The 18942-nt window shown below is 42.5% G+C and overlaps 1 protein-coding gene across 1 annotated transcript in view; it reads right to left on the minus strand.

The window, feature by feature from the left end:
• Positions 1 to 18942, minus strand: part of SLC26A5 (solute carrier family 26 member 5) — a 365888-nt gene that overhangs the window by 166639 nt on the left and 180307 nt on the right. The window contains exons 8-9 of the mRNA XM_069229639.1: positions 14386 to 14468; positions 11385 to 11532 (exon numbers count right to left, since the gene is read on the minus strand). Coding sequence (XP_069085740.1) covers positions 11385 to 11532; positions 14386 to 14468 — 231 coding nt within the window. The remainder of the gene's footprint in view (positions 1 to 11384; positions 11533 to 14385; positions 14469 to 18942) is intronic.

Consider the following 18942-nt stretch of genomic DNA (forward strand, 5'->3'; position numbering starts at 1 on the left):
AGGACAACTCAGGAGGTCGTGCACTGCAGGTTAGAGTGCCGGGGACCCAGGCTTGGCTGTGCACAAAGGAAATCCTGGAAGAGTGCACAGGAGCCGGAGCAGCTGCAAATCACGCGGTTCCCAGCAATGCAGTCTAGCGTGGGGAGGCAAGGACTTACCTCCACCAAACTTGGACTGAAGAGTCACTGGACTGTGGGAGTCACTTGGACAGAGTTGCTGAGTTCAAGGGACCTCGCTCGTCATGCTGAGAGGAGACCCAGAGGACCGGTGATGCAGTTCTTTGGTGCCTGCGGTTGCGATTCCGTCGACCCACGGGAGATTTCTTCGGAGCTTCTAGTGCAGAGAGGAGGCAGACTACCCCCACAGCATGCACCACCAGGAAAACAGTCGAGAAGGCGGCAGGATCAGCGTTACAAGGTCGCAGTAGTCGTCTTTGCTACTTTGTTGCAGTTTTGCAGGCTTCCAGCGCGGTCAGCAGTCGATTCCTTGGCAGAAGGTGAAGAGAGAGATGCAGAGGAACTCTGATGAGCTCTTGCATTCGTTATCTAAAGAATTCCCCAAAGCAGAGACCCTAAATAGCCAGAAAAGAGGGTTTTGGCTACTTAGGAGAGAGGATAGGCTAGCAACACCTGAAGGAGCCTATCAGAAGGAGTCTCTGACGTCACCTGCTGGCCCTGGCCACTCAGAGTAGTCCAGTGTGCCAGCAGCACCTCTGTTTCCAAGATGGCAGAGGTCTGGAGCACACTGGAGGAGCTCTGGGCACCTCACAGGGGAGGTGCAGGTCAGGGGAGTGGTCACTCCCCTTTCCTTTGTCCAGTTTCGCGCCAGAGCAGGGCTGGGGGATCCCTGAACCGGTGTAGACTGACTTATGCAGAGATGGGCACCATCTGTGCCCATCAAAGCATTTCCAGAGGCTGGGGGAGGCTACTCCTCCCCAGCCCTTACACCTTATTCCAAAGGGAGAGGGTGTAACACCCTCTCTCTGAGGAAATTCTTTGTTCTGCCTTCCTGGGCCAAGCCTGGCTGGACCCCAGGAGGGCAGAAACCTGTCTGAGGGGTTGGCAGCAGCAGCTGCAGTCAAACCCCGGGAAAGGTAGTTTGGCAGTACCCGGGTCTGTGCTAGAGACCCGTGGGATCATGGGATTGTCTCACCAATGCCAGGATGGCATTGGGGGGGGGGCAATTCCATGATCTTAGACATGTTACATGGCCATATTCAGAGTTACCATTGTGAAGCTATACATAGGTCGTGACCTATGTATAGTGCACGCGTGTAATGGTGTCCCCGCACTCACAAAGTCCGGGGAATTTGCCCTGAACAATGTGGGGGCACCTTGGCTAGTACCAGGGTGCCCACACACTAAGTAACTTAGCACCCAACCTTTACCAGGTAAAGGTTGACATATAGGTGACTGATAAGTTACTTAAGTACAGTGGTAAATGGCTGTGAAATAACGTGGATGTTATTTTACTCAGGCTGCAGTGGCAGGCCTGTGTAAGAATTGTCAGAGCTCCCTATGGGTGGCACAAGAAATGCTGCAGCCCATAGGGATCTCCTGGAACCCCAATACCCTGGGTACCTCAGTACCATATACTAGGGAATTATGAGGGTGTTCCAGTATGCCAATGTAAATTGGTGAAATTGGTCACTAGCCTGTTAGTGACAATTTGGAAAGAAATGAGAGAGCATAACCACTGAGGTTCTGGTTAGCAGAGCCTCAGTGAGACAGTCATAACACAGGTAACACATACAGGGCACACTTATGAGCACTGGGGCCCTGGCTGGCAGGGTCCCAGTGACACATACAACTAAAACAACATATATACAGTGAAATATGGGGGTAACATGCCAGGCAAGATGGTACTTTCCTACACTCCATGACCCTCATGACATTGTAAAGTAATAGATTTCCTAAGGTTAGTCGGTGGAATAGCTCTATCACCCCTCCATAGTATACTTTTGAAGTGAGACAATTCGTTCCTAACTTCCCAAAAATTTCTCAAATTAGGGCTCAGATCTTTCTTCTCTGGCCATCCCTCAACCATGTACTTCAAAACTTCTTGATTTATAGCATCCTTGGAATACTCCTCAATCCACGACTGTTGGTTGATAAAAGGAATATCTTCATCGTGTAACCAGGCAATATGGTAGTCATCCCACTCAGATTCAGTTTCATGTTTACCACTTAAAGGCATTCTGGAAAGGAAATCAGCTGATTCATTATCCTTACCAGGAACATAAGTTACATTGTAAAGAAAATCTTGGAGTCTCATGGATAACCTGGCAATACGTGCCGAAGCCTTGGCCATCCCTTTAGTGGTGAGTAATTTAACCAAAGGTTTGTGATCACTATGAATTTCACAATGTTTGCCCCAGACAAATGCTCTAAAATGCTCCAAAGCCCACACGCACGCCAAGGTTTCTCTTTCTATCACAGAATATTTAACTTCTGCGTCAGTCAGAGACCTAGAAGTATAGGCAATTAAATTTTCACTGCCATCACTCTTTCTCTGAGACAATATTGCACCTCAACCTTTCGAGCTGGCATCGGTGGTAACAATGCTGGGCAAATTGGGATCAAAACCTGACAGAGGAACAGCATTAGCAATAGCTGTTTTAATGTTTCTGAATTCATAATCACACTCCTTACACCAATTAAATTTGCTACCGTTCTTGAGTAACTGTCTTATGTGGAATGTTTTGCAAGAAAAATTCATAATGTATTTGGAGTAAAACTCTGTGAGACCAAGAAAAGACTTTACATCGTCTTTACAACTGGGTTCCGGCGCTAAACGTAGTGCATCAATTAAATCAGGTTTGGGCCTAATTCCCTCCTCACTCAACACGTGACCCAAATACGTAACACTCCTGACAGCGAATTTGCACTTCGAAAATTTGACTGTCAAACCTCTTTCATTTAGGATACTTAATACACGATCCAACAAGTGATCATGTTCGATTTTATCTCTGCCATGGATTAGGATGTCATCTTGAAAGCAATGTACGTTGGGCATGTTACCAAATAATGAATGCATGAGTCTCTGAAAAACAGCAGCAGCAGAGGCCAAACCAAAAGGCATCCTCTTGTATTGGAAACATCCAAAAGGAGTAATGAATGCTGTATAGTTTTTTTAATCTTGGTGTAACACAATCTGATGGTAAGCGGCCGAAAGATCTATGGTGGAAAACAGTTTTGCGTCTTTAATTGTGGAAAGCATTTCTGAAATGCGTGGTAAAGGAAACTGGTCAACAAGAATGTTGTCATTAAGATGACGTAAAACAATACACAATCTAATTTTGCCATCGGAACGTCTAGCAACCACAATGGGAGAAACCCACTCAGAAGATTCAATCTTTTCTATTATGTCTGCACTCACTAAAGCATTTAATTCCTTCTCAACTTCACATCTAACAGTTAAGGGTATGTTCCTTACTTTGAAAATCTTGGGTGAAGCATTATCCTTGAGCACAATTTTGTGTACAAAATCAGTGAATTTGCCAATACTATCATTAAAGACTTTAGGGATTTTTTTTTTTAAGGGAACTAGATCCAGATTCGCACACATCGACTGCCATCACTGGTTCAGGACTATTGTGATTCAATATGATATCTAAACTGCCTTGATCTTGCCAACCTAAAATTGCAGGACCTCTCTTCGCAACATACAATTTGCATAAACTAGATCTATCTTTGAATTCAAACAAACTAGTGGTAAATCCCACTAAATCAATTTTCTCACCCGAAAATCCTTCAGGAGCGATACGGGAAGGACCAGAATATCCCCCAATTTCTTTTGAAATTTATCAAACCACAACTGTTCATTAATAATAGTGTAAGGTGAGCCTGAATCTACATACATTTGGACTTCAATTTCACCAATAGTCATCATACAAATAGGTTTCTTCCTGACTTTCACAGAATCAACATTTAGGACTGATTTGTTATTACTTCTGATGTTTAGAACAAACTTATTGTCATCATTTTTTTCCCATGGTAAAGTATCATCACACTCTTTCTCTACAAATTTGACTTCATTGAAGAGTTTCTTCCTACACACCTTAGAAAAATGTCCAACCACCCCGCATGAAGAACATTTCTGTTTTAATGCAGGACACGATTTGTTATTTGCTAAATGTGAGCTGCTGCCACAACGGAAACATTTAAGGTGTTCACTGGAAGTGCCCTTAACTACTTCTGGTTTTTTGCATGTATTCTGCCCTCGAATTTTAGAATGAACTTTATTTACACTCTCATCCAACTTAGATTCTTTGAGTATGACTTTAGCACTCCTAGAAGACATTTCAGCTTTCCTGACAATGTCAAGAATTTGTTGTAAGCTAGAATCTCCATTAACCCATAACCTTTCTTGAACAGAAGAATCATTAACGTGCATAACAATTTGATCTCGGATTAATTCTTCTTGTAACTGTCCAAAATTGCAATCTAACGATAACGTTCTAAGAGGAGCAAGATAATCATCAATAGTCTCATCAATTTCTTGTTTCCTGTGGAAAAATTTGTATCTTAGAATACCAATACATACTTTAGGGGAAAAATAATGGTCGAAAACACTGATAGCACTATCAAATGCATTTTGATCCCCTTCTCCGCCCCCAGCTTTAGTTGCTTGGCTGTATGCCTTTAAACCTTCCGGGCCAACACAATGCAAGAAAATCCTTTTCTTTTGTTGGGGAGGCATGTCACCTTGGATATCAACAGTATCAATGTAATTGAGAAAGAATGCTTTCCATTCTGGCCACTTCATGCAAGGAGCACCACCTGCAGGCCAGAACAATTGTGGAGGAGGAAGAGAAAAACTCTGGGCACACATATTGCTAATGCGCGCTTCATAGGTTGATCAGATAAGTTAAGTGAAGTAGCAATGACCACAATGGCACAGCGCGTGCATGCAGCAGAGTCAAGGTGTTCCTCCATAGTTAATCGTCCTGTCACTGGTTGAACTGCTTTAGAGCGAAAGCAGTAAATGGACGTAATAAATGTGGCGTAAAACGCCAGATGATAGAGAAAAAAATAATAATAAATCCCACAAGATTGTAGCACGAATGAAGTGTTCAATGAAACGCACAGGACGTCCAACGACTGCATTCAGTTGACAGGCATCCACTGTTGCGTCCACCGTTGCTAAGTGATGTGCAACAAGGGCACACGTCACTAGGTATCCAGACCACGGGGAGCACGCAATTAAAACTTCCAACAGCGGCAAGTTCGCGCTATACAGCGCGAGCCATAAGTCTCTTAAAAAAAACAAGTAAAAGAGAAAATGCCGCTAAACTTACGGCACAGTAAACTTGAAGAGAAGGAGCTGTCAGCAGGAACAACGATGAAGGAGTGATGGAGAAAAAAAATCCAGGAGGAAGAAAAAAACAAAAAAAACACAAGAAACTGTAAAAAAAAAACAAACAAAAAAAACGCTGGAGGAGAACGAAGAGAGAACCTGGAATGAGGGTTAGGGGAGTGGTGCAGCTCGTCGCCGCTTGTCAAGTAATACACAAGTGGAGGAGGTAAGTATGATGTTTAATGCACCACTCCACAGAAGCGTCCTACTCCTGGATCAGCAGAGAACAACTGCCGGACCGAGAGTGGAACGTTACAGACATACACATCATAACAATGCACGCGTTGCCATGAACACAAAGTGGCAACCACGCGCGCACAACATAACAACGTCTCACCCAGACACATCAGCAGATAATCATAGTAGTCAATCATAGAATAGTTTGCTACTTTGCGAAAGAACAGCATGCATGATGACTACAGATAGACTGTGCAGTCCACGTATGGCCTACAAGAAACAACAATCTGAAGAGTCTATAAATTAAACCAACAACTCAGTCAATAAGTAGGGAACCTAATTCACCTCTAGAAACTTAATATATTTCAATCCAGATAAAAAAGTCGAAATATAAGAATATTTAAATATACTAATAATATAAATGAACAGCAGTGTTAAGAGAGTGTACACAGAAAAGGGAGTAAAGAGTTCCAGACTTTAAAAACACAACCAGAGAATGACTTAGCAAAAGTACAAAGTTTCTTGAAAGCCAGGAGTGCAGGCTTTCTGAAGTTTCAACTCCTTCGACAAATAGTATGGTGTGCATGTTGTTAGGATTTTGTGAGTACTTCAGGTTGTTTTTGTTTTTTTTACACAAATCATGCTTCGACTTATAGCTGCTGTTACTATATCAAAGGTGGAGAAGGATTGTTAAACTGTCTCCAATCTCTAAGATAGTGGAACTAACTCAATATAATGTTATTTATCATGGCAGTGAAGGGTCAATGTGTAAGCAACACTAAAATTCAAGAATACATACACAAATCCAATGGATATGAATTCACCAATGAACCAACAACATAATTAATGACAGCAGCATAAACAAACTGTGATATTTAAATTCCACTTGCTAGGTTTTGCGAAGTTGACAAACTGCAAAAATTGCAATATTTGTGATTTTCACAAAGGCCTGCCTTTGGATGAAAAGTCTCACAAAAACGTTTTAAGGGAAAATTATCCTGCAAACTCTTCAAAGCGATATCTCCAGTAAAAATGGGATATAATGGAAATATATCTTGCTAGACCTAGGTTTGGAGGATTTTTAAATAACTGCAGTGGGAAGTTAGTGCAACTTTGCTAGTCTAATTTTTTACATGATGTTAAATATAACTTTAAAATGTGTATTACGTACATGAAAGGGTATAACCCTATAAATCCACAACCAGTAAGAGCACCTTTAACCAGACCAGACCCTTTCACACGGTGTAACACATTTCACCCTCTTACAACCTTAGAAGATATAGATTGACTCAATAAGAATCAGATAGTTCCATCCGACGAATTAGTCCAGGTAGAATATACATCAGGGCCGGATTTAACCAAGGAAGACATATTCCACATAACGGATCCTATAAGAAACATGACACAACTTTACTTAATCCAGAGTAACGCCCCCAGAAATATAATTCATCCAATTGACGGGGATATATCCCTCCGTTTACCTAAGGACCAGAACTGTATCCCTAAACAGAAAGCGGAAATAGCCTTATTGTTCTGGAACATTGCAGGTCTAACTAATAAGATAGGTAATGAGACCTGGGCGAACTTTATAGAAGATTACTCATGCATTTGTCTCCAAGAGACGCGACTTCTAAGCCTTGTCCACATTAACGGCTATAAAACATTTCATACACCAGCCGCTCAGTCCAGGTATGGCAGACCAAAAGGGGGATTGTGTACATATATTTCTAACAAGTTACGTTTACAGAACCTAGAGATGCAAGTCACAAGCGCGTACTATCAAAATATAGAGTGTAACCTGTATCATAAGACTCATCTAGTCATTATTAATTTTTACAACAATGTAGCTCCAGGAGAATTTTCTAACATTCTAATGGAGATGGGAAACGACCTAAAAAAAATATGTGCAAAAAATAACCGCGAGATCTTCACGATCTGGAGCGGTGATTTTAACGTTCACCCTTGTAAATAAATCTCAGATGAGGTATGTGGCTGGGATCCTGAAGGTGTTGTCTTAAGACTTCACTTTTCACATAACACCCAAGGAGACGCAATGAATTCACTGTCTCAAACCCATAATCTGTCCTTTGTAAATGAATTACACTTGGACGAAACACAGTTTAAACCAACTTACAATGGAAGGGGTGCGAATACTGTGATTGATTATGTCTTAATGTCAACCCACTTTGCACACTACCTCACGAATTATACTTTGCATGACATTGCAATCAGCGACCACTATCCCCAGAGCTTGAACCTCTCACTAACTCCTCTTATAGTAACCAGGGATGACAGTACTATGCCGGTAGATGATATTGAATTAGTGCCGCGTAATGGATACACCCTGAAATGGTCTCAGACAGACCCTAAGTCATTGTTGAAACAGTTAATATGTGACTGCAATCATGCTTTTGCAGACTGTCTAAGTGAGAACATAGATCCAGGGCGATGATTAAGTGCTTTTACATTGATCACGCAAGCCATAAAAGAAGCTCTTACTATTAGAGGCGGTAGGAGGGGGAAAAAAGGGCTATCGGATGGTTTGACCATAACTGTATACAAGCACATAAGAAATTGAAAAAGGCCTTAAGCGCCCCAAAAAGATCCCCAACTGATATACGCAAGTGTAGACAGGAATACAAGAAAGCAATGAAGGAAAGGGAACTGACTTTGAAAAGATCCTTGTGGGAAACCTTACATACAGCATGTTGTACGAAAGATAATATCCTCTTCTGGAAAACAATCAATTCTCCTGTGTTAGGGGATAGAGACTCCCCCAGGATGGAAATTGCGGTTTCCGACGAGGATTGGATTGCACACTTTTCTAACATTTATTCGCTGGCCAGCGACATGAAGCCCATAGTTCCTGTACACGACCAAGGCCTCCAGGAAGGCCCACGCCTGCCCATAACCCCCCAATTTAGCCTTGAGGAGGTAGAGGAAGGCATAATTCTAAGTAAACCAGGGAAAGTGCCGGGCCCGATGGCGTTCCGATTGATTTATACAAGGCTAATATTCAGTTATGGGGGCCTGTACTGACGCAGACACTGAGGACCATCTGTACATGCGGCCCCTTACCATCTTGGCGAGACTCCAATATTATTCCAATATACAAAAAAGGTGATCGCCTTAACCCAGCCTGTTATAGGCCAATCTCCTTGCTGGATACAACAGCTAAATTAGCAGGGAGAATTATCTTGAATAGACTGCATACATGGGCGGAAGAAAAGTGTGTTTTTATCTTCCGACCAGTATGGATTCCGGAAAGGAACTGGGACAGTGGAGCAAAGCCTGAACTTAAGTATCATTATTGGAAAATATACAAAGATTAGAGCAGGCAATTTGCATTTGGCCTTCATCGACCTATCATCAGCATTCGACTGTGTACTACATGATAAGCTATGGGATATCTTAAGCAGTATGGGGGTAGAGCCAGCTATAATTCAATTCATACGAGAAATGTACACAGGGTGTAGAGCAAGAGTGACGTATGTGCTAAAAGGGGAATGCACTCGCCCTTTTGGCCTACATAGAGGAGTGCGCCAAGGTTGTGTTCTCGCCCCGTTCTTGTTCTCAATGTACATAAATTCATTATACATATAAATGAATTGTCTAGTAACTGCAAAGACCTACCCCAAATAAGTAAGCGCGCTGTCCCTGTACTACTCTACGCAGACGATGCAGTATTAATGGCCAGGACCCCGCCAGCTCTTCAAAAACTTTTAACCACTTGTATTACATTTATGTCACAATTGGGACTCGCCGTTAATCGCTCCAAAACGTTTATTATGAACTGTGGCGGGAAACGTGGTAAGATTTATAACACTACTACAGCGGACGGGAGGGTTGAAACTGCGCAAACCTTTTCTTATTTGGGCATAATGTTCAAAAAACAGGGTTCTTGGGCCAACTGCAGGAAAATGAAAAGAGCTCAGTTTATTAAAACTACGGCGGCCTTAAGGCTTTTTTCCAAAAGGCTCGGGGGGGATTACCCCCCCGAACATGATAAAAATTTATAAAGCCAAGTGCATTCCGGCTGTTACGTATGGGTCTGGAATTTGGGGATACACCAACTGTAACTCGGTACAGACGGAGGAAAATGACTTTTTAAGATATCTGCTGATGGTACCAAATGGTACATCATCATACATTATCCACTCGGAACTGGGGGTCCCCTTTATTGCAGATCTGATAAAGATTCAACCTTTATTGTTATGGCACAAAGTTTGGACCTCGGAATATACTGGATTAAACAAGGCCATCTTGACTGACTGTATGGAGTCAACATACTCAGTGAGGGTGCCCTGTTTAAGATATATTATGACCTTTTTTGGAAACATGGGTAACAAAGACTATTACACAAACTCGGCATCGCTGGGAAAAATCTCTAGGAAGGACCTGAGTACTCGGGCATTAAAGTATCTAGATGATTTACGTTGGGAGGCTGAATCAAAAAAGCCCACTGTCATCCATAACCAAATAATTCTGTCGGCAGAGGGCATGCAGCCCTATTTGGCAAATGTGGTAAACCCCCGTCACCGCTTAGTTCTTAACAGACTAAGGCTAGACACATTTCATCGTTTAGTAACCTTTCCAACTATGGATGATTGGAGTACCACGCTAAAGGCATGCCCTTGTGACGCAAAGGCACTTCAAACTACAATTCACGTGGTCTTATTCTGCAAATTTTACGTTAAGCAGAGAAAGCACTTAGTAGTGCCTCTTTTAAGGTTAATCAACTTGCCCCAGTGTCGTACCACGTATGCCAGCCTCCAGGTGTTATCCTCTATTGAGATGTGTGGAACTTTGGCTAATTTTTTATGCTCCGTATTAAATACGAGAAAGTCGATGGGGGTAGTGATGTAATTTTATTCAGTCCATTTAAATATTTATGATTGGGAAAATTTTTATGATATATTAGATACTCTGTTTGTTTTTTATCCTTTTATTATATTAACTTATTTATTTAATTTTACTTATTACATACGGAAATGTATAATATTTGATACTTTTATGACTTGTGGAAAGTCGAATAAAGTTTGTACTACTACTACATGAAAGTCATAGTAATTATGTCACAGATGAATCAGTATTTTTTACCATCCAAACAAATGTTGATTTTGAATGTGGTTGGTGGAGGCTTGTGGTATTTCGTCATAATTGGAGATATAACAAATTAAATCGTCCACCTCAATTACAGTTAAAGGTCTGGTTATCATACGGCCAGGAAGGTAATCCACAATGAAAAGTAATTTGGACTATCTAAAGTTGGGCCCAGTTCTCTGCAGCCAAACATTCGAAGTACAATAAAATGTTAAAGAGTACTGGTGGTGCACGCTTGCTAACGAAAGCAAAACACAAGTAAGTATGATAAAGCAGAGGGGGAATTGTTATCGGACAAAATCTCAATTGACATGCAGCTGTCAAGCATTTTATGTTTGTACCCACAAAAAGTCTTGTATGTAAGTTGAGAAAACAAGTTGGAAAATTGTATAGGTGGTAGCATGTAACAGCTTAGAAATATAAAAAAAACTAATTGAAGCAATCTTAGAATATGCAATTCACCAATCTAAGTGCTGGATTTAGACATCCTCTGCAGAGCTGTGGTAACATAATCCCCTGCATCCATTTATTTTCCACTGACGAATTCTACACACTGGAGGAAATACCATGAAATGCTTGCCATACTACATGGCGTTGAACTTGCCCCAGGAGAATCCTTTAAAATATTATTGTTATGGAGGAAGTTATGTTACTGCTACTTTTCAGAGGATTATACATTGCCACCCAACTCTAAATCTGACTAAGTACTTTTGTTTTATGATCCGTTAAAAAATGCAGTTTGTTACCTGACTTCCGTTCACTGTATATCCATGTTTCAGTGCAAATATTTTGGCCATTGATATGGTCATGGAAAATCCAACGATTGCGATTGCTATGGCATCCACAAACACAGCTGAAAAGAGACTGACATCAGGCACAGCCGGAGACCGGAAGCTAGACGAAGGACAACACAAAGTTGTTCATTATGAAATGCCTTTCTTAAAAACAGGAGATCAAGTACTTTAAATACTTTAAAACAAGGCACTTGTGACATAGTGAGGCCTCCGAATAAATGGAGGTTTGGATTCGGTTTGGATTTGATGTTCTCATTCTGGCCCCATTAGTGATCAGGGCTACCAACGACAAACGGAATTCCACATGTTGGAAAACAAACAGTTCTATCTTGTATTATTATCTGTAAAGTGCAGCAAGAAAAGCGATCAAAGTATGTTAAGATACTGGTTAGACTAGATCAGGGTTTTGACTGTTTCTAGCTGTAAGGATTCAGAAGTTACTAAAACACAGACATGTTTCTGCGCAGTGAAAGGCTGACTGGTCACCTTTCTGTTACTTATTGCTGCATTTGGGTATCAAACCGGTACTAATTAGGTGAAACCTTTGGCCAGATAGTACTAACATAGGTAAAAATGACAAACTAATGCGGTAATAGTATAACCAAAAGTGCTGCATTATCACACATAATTTGCCTTGTCCTGCCACATAATTTGATCCTCCCGTCACATATTTCTAGTGGCCCTGAACAGATCTAACTATTATTAGAGAAAAGGCTGGAGCTCAATGAACTAGATACATACTTTGAGGATGATCAGAAATACACATTTTATAGCAAGTACTGGGTCCAGTAAGCAAACTATTTTTCTGTGGGTAGATATGACCTAATCCTGGAAAGCCAGAAGTAAATCACACAGTAATTTTTTGTGAATAGTCCGGTTCATATTGACAACCTTGATTTTTTCCAATGTATTTTTTTTTGTAAGAACTATTATCCATAAACTAGAAATAGGCAATTTGCAATTCTTTTCCCTTGCACGTTTCATATCAAAGTTTCCAACCAAAGGCTGCGGGACCCATTCTTTGTTCTTCTGAAATCAAGTTTTTGCTGCCTACAATCAATGACTGACCTGTCAAAGAATAGTTATGTTCTTAGTACGCCCTTCATTCTCACTTATGACTGCCAAAAATTTCAATAACACGTTTCATACCAAAATGTAATAACGATGCACGCATTTCTACTTTGTACCTGTCAACATAATGTATAATGTCATCACATCAAGTCTTCAGCATCAAAATGTTGCAACAATCCAGTTCTCATCACGCCCCAAATCATCAAACCTTTTGAGGAACTTACCATTTAGCATTCGTTGAGGAGAGGCATTGAGATAGCACCTTTCGACCTCTGACAACTGCCCTCTGCTGTCGATGAGGACTCCTAACACTCCAGAGACCCTACTACTGAAGGACTTCAATCCGCTCCCATTAAGCTATAATTCCTTCATAGTTTTCTACGTAGAGAAGTACCCACAGGATAAGCCAAACTGACCACCATTAACTCTGGCCCTCATCTTAACCCTTCCCTGATTCACAAAGAACCTCAAGAACACGCTGTGACCGGTGTTAACAAAGCCACTAGACTTATTGTCTTATGCCCAACTCTGTCTAATATGTAGGAAGTATTCTTGCTGCCAAGCTCTTGCTTCGACCAACTGGGGTACCCTGGTAGAAGCCTCACTGTTCTGGTCACTAAATGGCTATGATTCATTTTACAGGATGTCCTTTATTGCCATTTAGGGGGCAGAGGCCATCAATAGTGGGGGTGGAGGGACCAGTGGGCACGTGTATTGATCTCGGATATGGTGCATGAAGATCAGGTGTGCAGCTAAAGTGGGGACTTTACCTAGTGTACTCATTTCCATTTTCAGATTGTAAATTATCCCTGATGAAAATGACAGTGTACTATAATGTATTTCCTATTGTTAACTGAAAGCTAATTAAGAAATTATGCAAAAAGGCAGTATGGAGATGCCATTGTTCGAAACAGCAATCAACATCATACATGGGCTTTTTTTTTTTTTTTTTTTTTCAGTTTTATAGCAGAAACTCGGCATAAGGGCATTGGAGTGCTATAGATGTGCACCAGTTACGTTACACAAAGTCAGATTTATTTTTTAGGCATTTAGGCACGGGGAGATTAAGTGATGTGCCCAGAATCACAGGATGCTGTGTCGATGTTGAGATTCAAACCTGCTTACTCAGTTCCAAAGTCGGCAGCTATGGCTGCAACCCCACATCCTCTACCCAAGCCTTGGGTATCACTTTCTGAGAATGTGTAGAATGAAGTCCTATTGGCAGCAAAGGGCGAGATTATGCAGCAGGTTAGGCACCGAGGGCACCTCTAAAGTTAGGGCGTGTCTGGCAGGGCAGTTGCAAAAATTGTCTACTCTTTGAACAAACAAGCTATTCCGTCTTCAGGATTACCTTTCCAAAACACTCAAAAATGTTTTTACTTCTGTGTACCAAAGTCCTAGAACTCTCAAACAGGGAAGATGTATATATTCATCCGCCATCGGGTTCTTCGGTGATATAGCTGTAAAAACACACACAGAGACTAGCTGGAGAATGCACTGGTGAGGGATTCTAGGCCCTAGAGGGGCTGGGCATGCATAAAAGAGTTCGAATTGCTCTTTGTGCAGTGCAAAACCGTTCCAATTTGCATTGTAGTCCTATTGTGAAATTGGGTCTAAGCTGGAAGCGTGGAGCGGATCTCAGCTGAGAGTGCTTAGCACACCCTCAGGAACGACTAAGGAATCTCTTCAGGTAGTGATGATTTATGACTGGGGTACAAAGGTCAATATATTTTCATTGACATGAAAAAAACACTTTTTGCTGCATTGCAAATTGCATGTTTAAACGACTGAACAATAACAAAAAGAGCCCAACATAAGACAATAAATCACACCGCATAAAAAACAAAAAAAATCAAAACGTTCAAAGAATATCTTCTCTTACCCAGTGGGGATGCTCCCAACAACCTCTACTTTATAGTTTCCTGACAAATTCAGCGCAGCCGAAACACCAGTCGAAATGATCACCTACAAACACATTACATTATGCTTTAGATGAGGACCAGTGAACCTAAAAGTCGTTTTATGATGATATAGTTTTATAATAAGTAAATGTTGCATGGACATTTTCCTTCATATTACGGAGCAGATCATTAACAAAACATCTTTAAAAGAAAGAACAATACATTATGGAAAGTTAATCTCTGTTTTGAGGAATCTAGAAAAAGCTATACAGGGTGCAGAAAAAAAAGACAAAGGGCATCGCTGTCATGTTCTCTGTGCATGGTAGCAAGTTTTGGGTGGTGCCTTTGGGGGATGTCGTGGACAACTGGCCCTCATTTAAGCCCGCAGTCTAGTGGGTTGAAGACAGTAAACCAGAGAAGGAAAGCAAACTAAATGCCTGATTAAGGAGTCTGGCAGACCTAGGACCGCCAGACTCACGGTGGCGGTCATGCCACTGCAATCCTGGCGGTCAGACTACCAGATTACAACCCTGGTGGTCGGATCGCTGTCTCCGATGGGAACAAGGTTCCCGAGGGGCTGACCGCAGTTGGAGTTGTAACCAACCAGGGTGGCGCTGAACTGGCTAATTACAACCCCACTTTCTGCAAGCCCTTTAATGGCAGGGATGATGGCGCTGAACTGGCTAATTAAAACCCCACTTTCTGCCAGCCCTTTCATGGCAGGGACCCGGTCACAAGATTCCTCTAGGGAGGGCCAAGGCCTGGGGTTCAGCACAAAGACATTGATTTATTAATAATGATGAGGATGTGCGCATGAGCCTCGACCACAAACAGTTTTTGCTTCCTGGGGACTCCATGTTCTCTGGTGGGCAGAGTATCATAAGAGGGCGCTAGGACCACATCCCCTGGGACAGAAGCATGTCCAGGGCTTGGAGAGTTGCCCACCCCGTGTCTGAGAGAGGGGGGCAGGTCGACCTCTTGTCTCTGTTTCTGTGCTCCTCACAGGCAGGGGAAGTGTACTGCTTGTGGGCTGGTGCAGAAGGGAAACTGCTCTCGCTGGGCAGCAGCAGACAAAGAGGTGCGCCATCTTCCGTGCTGTGTGGGCACTGCAAGACGGCTACAGGGGTCTTGGGGCTCTCCCCACAGCCCCCCAAAAAGTAAGTGAGGCTGTGGGTTTCACAGGTGGGACCGGTGCACCAGGATGACAAATTAAGAGTGGCCACGGCGCTTATTAATTATTCATTGCTGCTTGAATGAAGCATTCCATAACTCCCCCACCAACCTGCGCTCCCCAGGGATTAAATGAGAATAGTCTCTCTTTTATTGCCCCTAAAATGACAGGGGCCCCACCAATGACTCTTCAAGAATGTTTTGGGGGGGCTGCATCATGAGCAGCAGTCCCCTTGATATGTCATAAAAACAAACTCTACCTCTCCCAGGAAACTGACCCACTGACCCCGGGAGACCTTTGCTTTCATTTTAAGTGCTCTTGGAGCTTTTACTGTTGTACAGAGGATCTGGACTGCTAGGGCCTTCTAATGGCTGATCCTAAAGCTGCATAAGTAGGAAATAAAGGGAGAAGAAAAACCATAAGACACATGTTGTTGAAGTCAAGGCTTTATCCATAATGGTAATTATATAATGGATAATACAATGTTTCTCAATACAACAAATGCTTCTGAATGCTGACATCACCCCCAAATGACGTTAATGGTGCGCTATAACACATTATGCATGTTAGTACTGTTCCCACTGATTAAAATGGGGTAAAGTTGGTGCAATGGTAAAATGATAGCATGTGTTTTTTTGTTTACTGATGTGGTGACACCATTACAAAGCAAGTTGATAATACCCCCTTACATTGTGACGTTGAATCTAGTGTAAGTGGAGAGGTATTTTGGGTATATAGTTAAGGAGCCACTAGGGGTGGAACATGACATAAGGGTATCACCAAAGGTATTTCCATCTACTTGACTGTACATATTTGTATTTAATGCATAGTATTTTAGTGGTGTGTGTGTGTGTAACAGAAGTACCTTTTCTTTTTAAAAAGGAAAGGCACTTAATGCACAACGATTTACTGAGTGCTTTTGTTGTGTACCCGTGAGCTGGGGTTTACCAGCTCACACTACCACCCCCCTGAGTTAGCCTTAGACTACTTTGCTTCGTTACCCTGGAAGAACGAAGTGCTACAATGAGGTACTTGGGTCCCAGTGAAAAGACAACTACAGATTTATTAGCTGTAAAGAACTCACATCCTTCACAACTAATAACCCAAATTTGTGCAGTATGTGTATGTTTTATCGGGCACATATTGTCAGTGCTGAGAAAACGTTTTTGATTGAAGCATTGAGAGACCAAGAGAATTTAGACATTTGCCAAAGCTGAACGATGTGGAGGATACATTTACTTTAAAATATCCTGACCGGGAAATGGAAACATTTTCTGGTCAAGAGATAAACACTGTTAATAGAAAATTTTACTTGGAGGAGGGGGATAGAGGGCAAATCCAATAGTCACAAGGTAGGAGAAAGACTGTGGGGAAACATGGGCATATCATTTAATTCCACTTTGCTACTATTAACATAGCAAGAGACATGCAGCAGCCAGAATGCTATGTCCACAAAATACGTTTGCATCCATGCTTTGATATCAAGTATTGATCACAAATTGAAACCGTAACAAGCTGAATAGTAACAACTACATGTTCAGCAAATAGAGCTAATGTAAAGGGAATTGTTACAGATGTGGCAGCTTTAATCATTTTTTATTTTTAAGCATTTTTTACATGTATATAGAGAAATTACAAATGTTGTGTACAGGATTTCACTCTCTTCTGTTGTACAAAAATATGTCACTATAATTTATGCCAGCCATTTGGAAGAAAATGCCAACAAAACAGAATGTCATTGTTCATTCAGAGGGAATATGGAGGGCCTAGTGGGGAACAGCAGGAAATAGGATAGTTTGGCATGTGGAAAGAAGCAAATGGCCTGTCGGTCCACACGAGCCGTGGGTGAACTGCCCTCGTGAAGGAATGGATGAGGCATTTGACTTACCCCACGTTTAGTTGTGACGGTGAAGGACGGCAACAAGTGAAGAGGCGTGTTCGACTCTGGCAGGATCATTTTTACTGATCCTGGTGAGCGGGACTAGATTCTGTCACTGCGGAATCAGAGAAGGGAACAGAGGAGGGCCTCAGTAAACCAAGAAAGTAGTGTCACCCAATCTTGGGCCATTGAGTGCGTTCCCCGGGCTTCTTCACAGTGTAAAGCCACCTGCTCTGCCGTCACCCTTCAGATGAATGTGCTCTGCCAGTGTTCTAGTTGAGGTGGGGTTGGGAGCTTCCACTGGGATGTGACTAACTTCTTGGCTATCATGGGGTACATGTCTAGGAAACTCCTCCTTATTTTGTTTTAGCGTGGTGATGTGTAAATGCCTAAGGCCCCCACCTCCGATCTAAAAATGCCTGTGATCCTCTCCCTACAGGATAAAATCGAGGTCCAGTAGTTCCACAATATGTGCCTCAGATCAGCTCGCGGGGTGTTGCACCAGGTATCCACAGCTGTAGGGAAGATTCAAGTAAGCCGGAACAGACAGAGATATACCCTGTGCAAAATATAGAACTGGATCAGTTTCAGCCAACTGTTGCAGGACACCTTTCACAGGTATAGCAGGGCCCAACCCCACTTTCTAATGTGAAGTGGTCTCTCAAATTCTGCCTAATAGCTGTCCCGCAAGAGGTGCAATGACATCTGAGTGTGAACGATTAGGACTTTCTTTATCCAGCTAATCAGCCTCTGACTCTTGCCCATAGTGTGTAACGTTTACAAAAGTTGGTTTGTTTCTGTCTCGCTGGCTGCCCATTATCCCCTATGTCCCTTTTAGGGCAGCAAATAAGAGAAACTGGCCTTTGGGGAGGGCTCATTGGTCACTGAGGGTCTCAAACGTCATTTATTGGCCATTCTGAAACAGGTCCTGCACACTGGTTAGTCCTGACTTCTACAGCTGCATTTGTTGGCTGGAGAGCAGAGCAATGAGACTTCTGGGGCATGGGGATGGAAGACATTAGTTAAGCAAATGCTTTGGTGTAGCAAGAAAGGGCCACCCGCAGGAGAAGAGAGGGCCCCTGGGAGGGTCGAGAGCACAGGTGTAGGAGTCACGTGGGGTTACCCCTGCCATCAGCAAGAACAAGCATCCAACTAAAGAAAAGTCTTGACACTGCACTGAACTCAGTCAAGAGTATGGCTATGGGTGCCCGGTTGGAGATAACATCCTTTAAGTAGAGAAGGACATCATCTGCATACAGAGAGACGGCTGTTGGAACATCTGGCAGAGTGATACCCCGCTCCTCCCCCTTGGCCCTAGCTGCAAGGGATTCAATTACCAGGGCAAAGAGAAGGGGCGAAAGGGGGCAATGCTACCTGGCTTCTCAACCGACCTGGATGAAGTCAGATAGGTTACCCCCCAAACCGAGTGTGTGCAGTGCGGGAAACATAGAGCAAGCAGAATAAAGTCATTATGTAGGGGCCAAAGTC

This window comes from Pleurodeles waltl, chromosome 4_1 (assembly GCF_031143425.1).
Source record: "Pleurodeles waltl isolate 20211129_DDA chromosome 4_1, aPleWal1.hap1.20221129, whole genome shotgun sequence".
Taxonomy (NCBI): Eukaryota; Metazoa; Chordata; class Amphibia; order Caudata; family Salamandridae; genus Pleurodeles; species Pleurodeles waltl.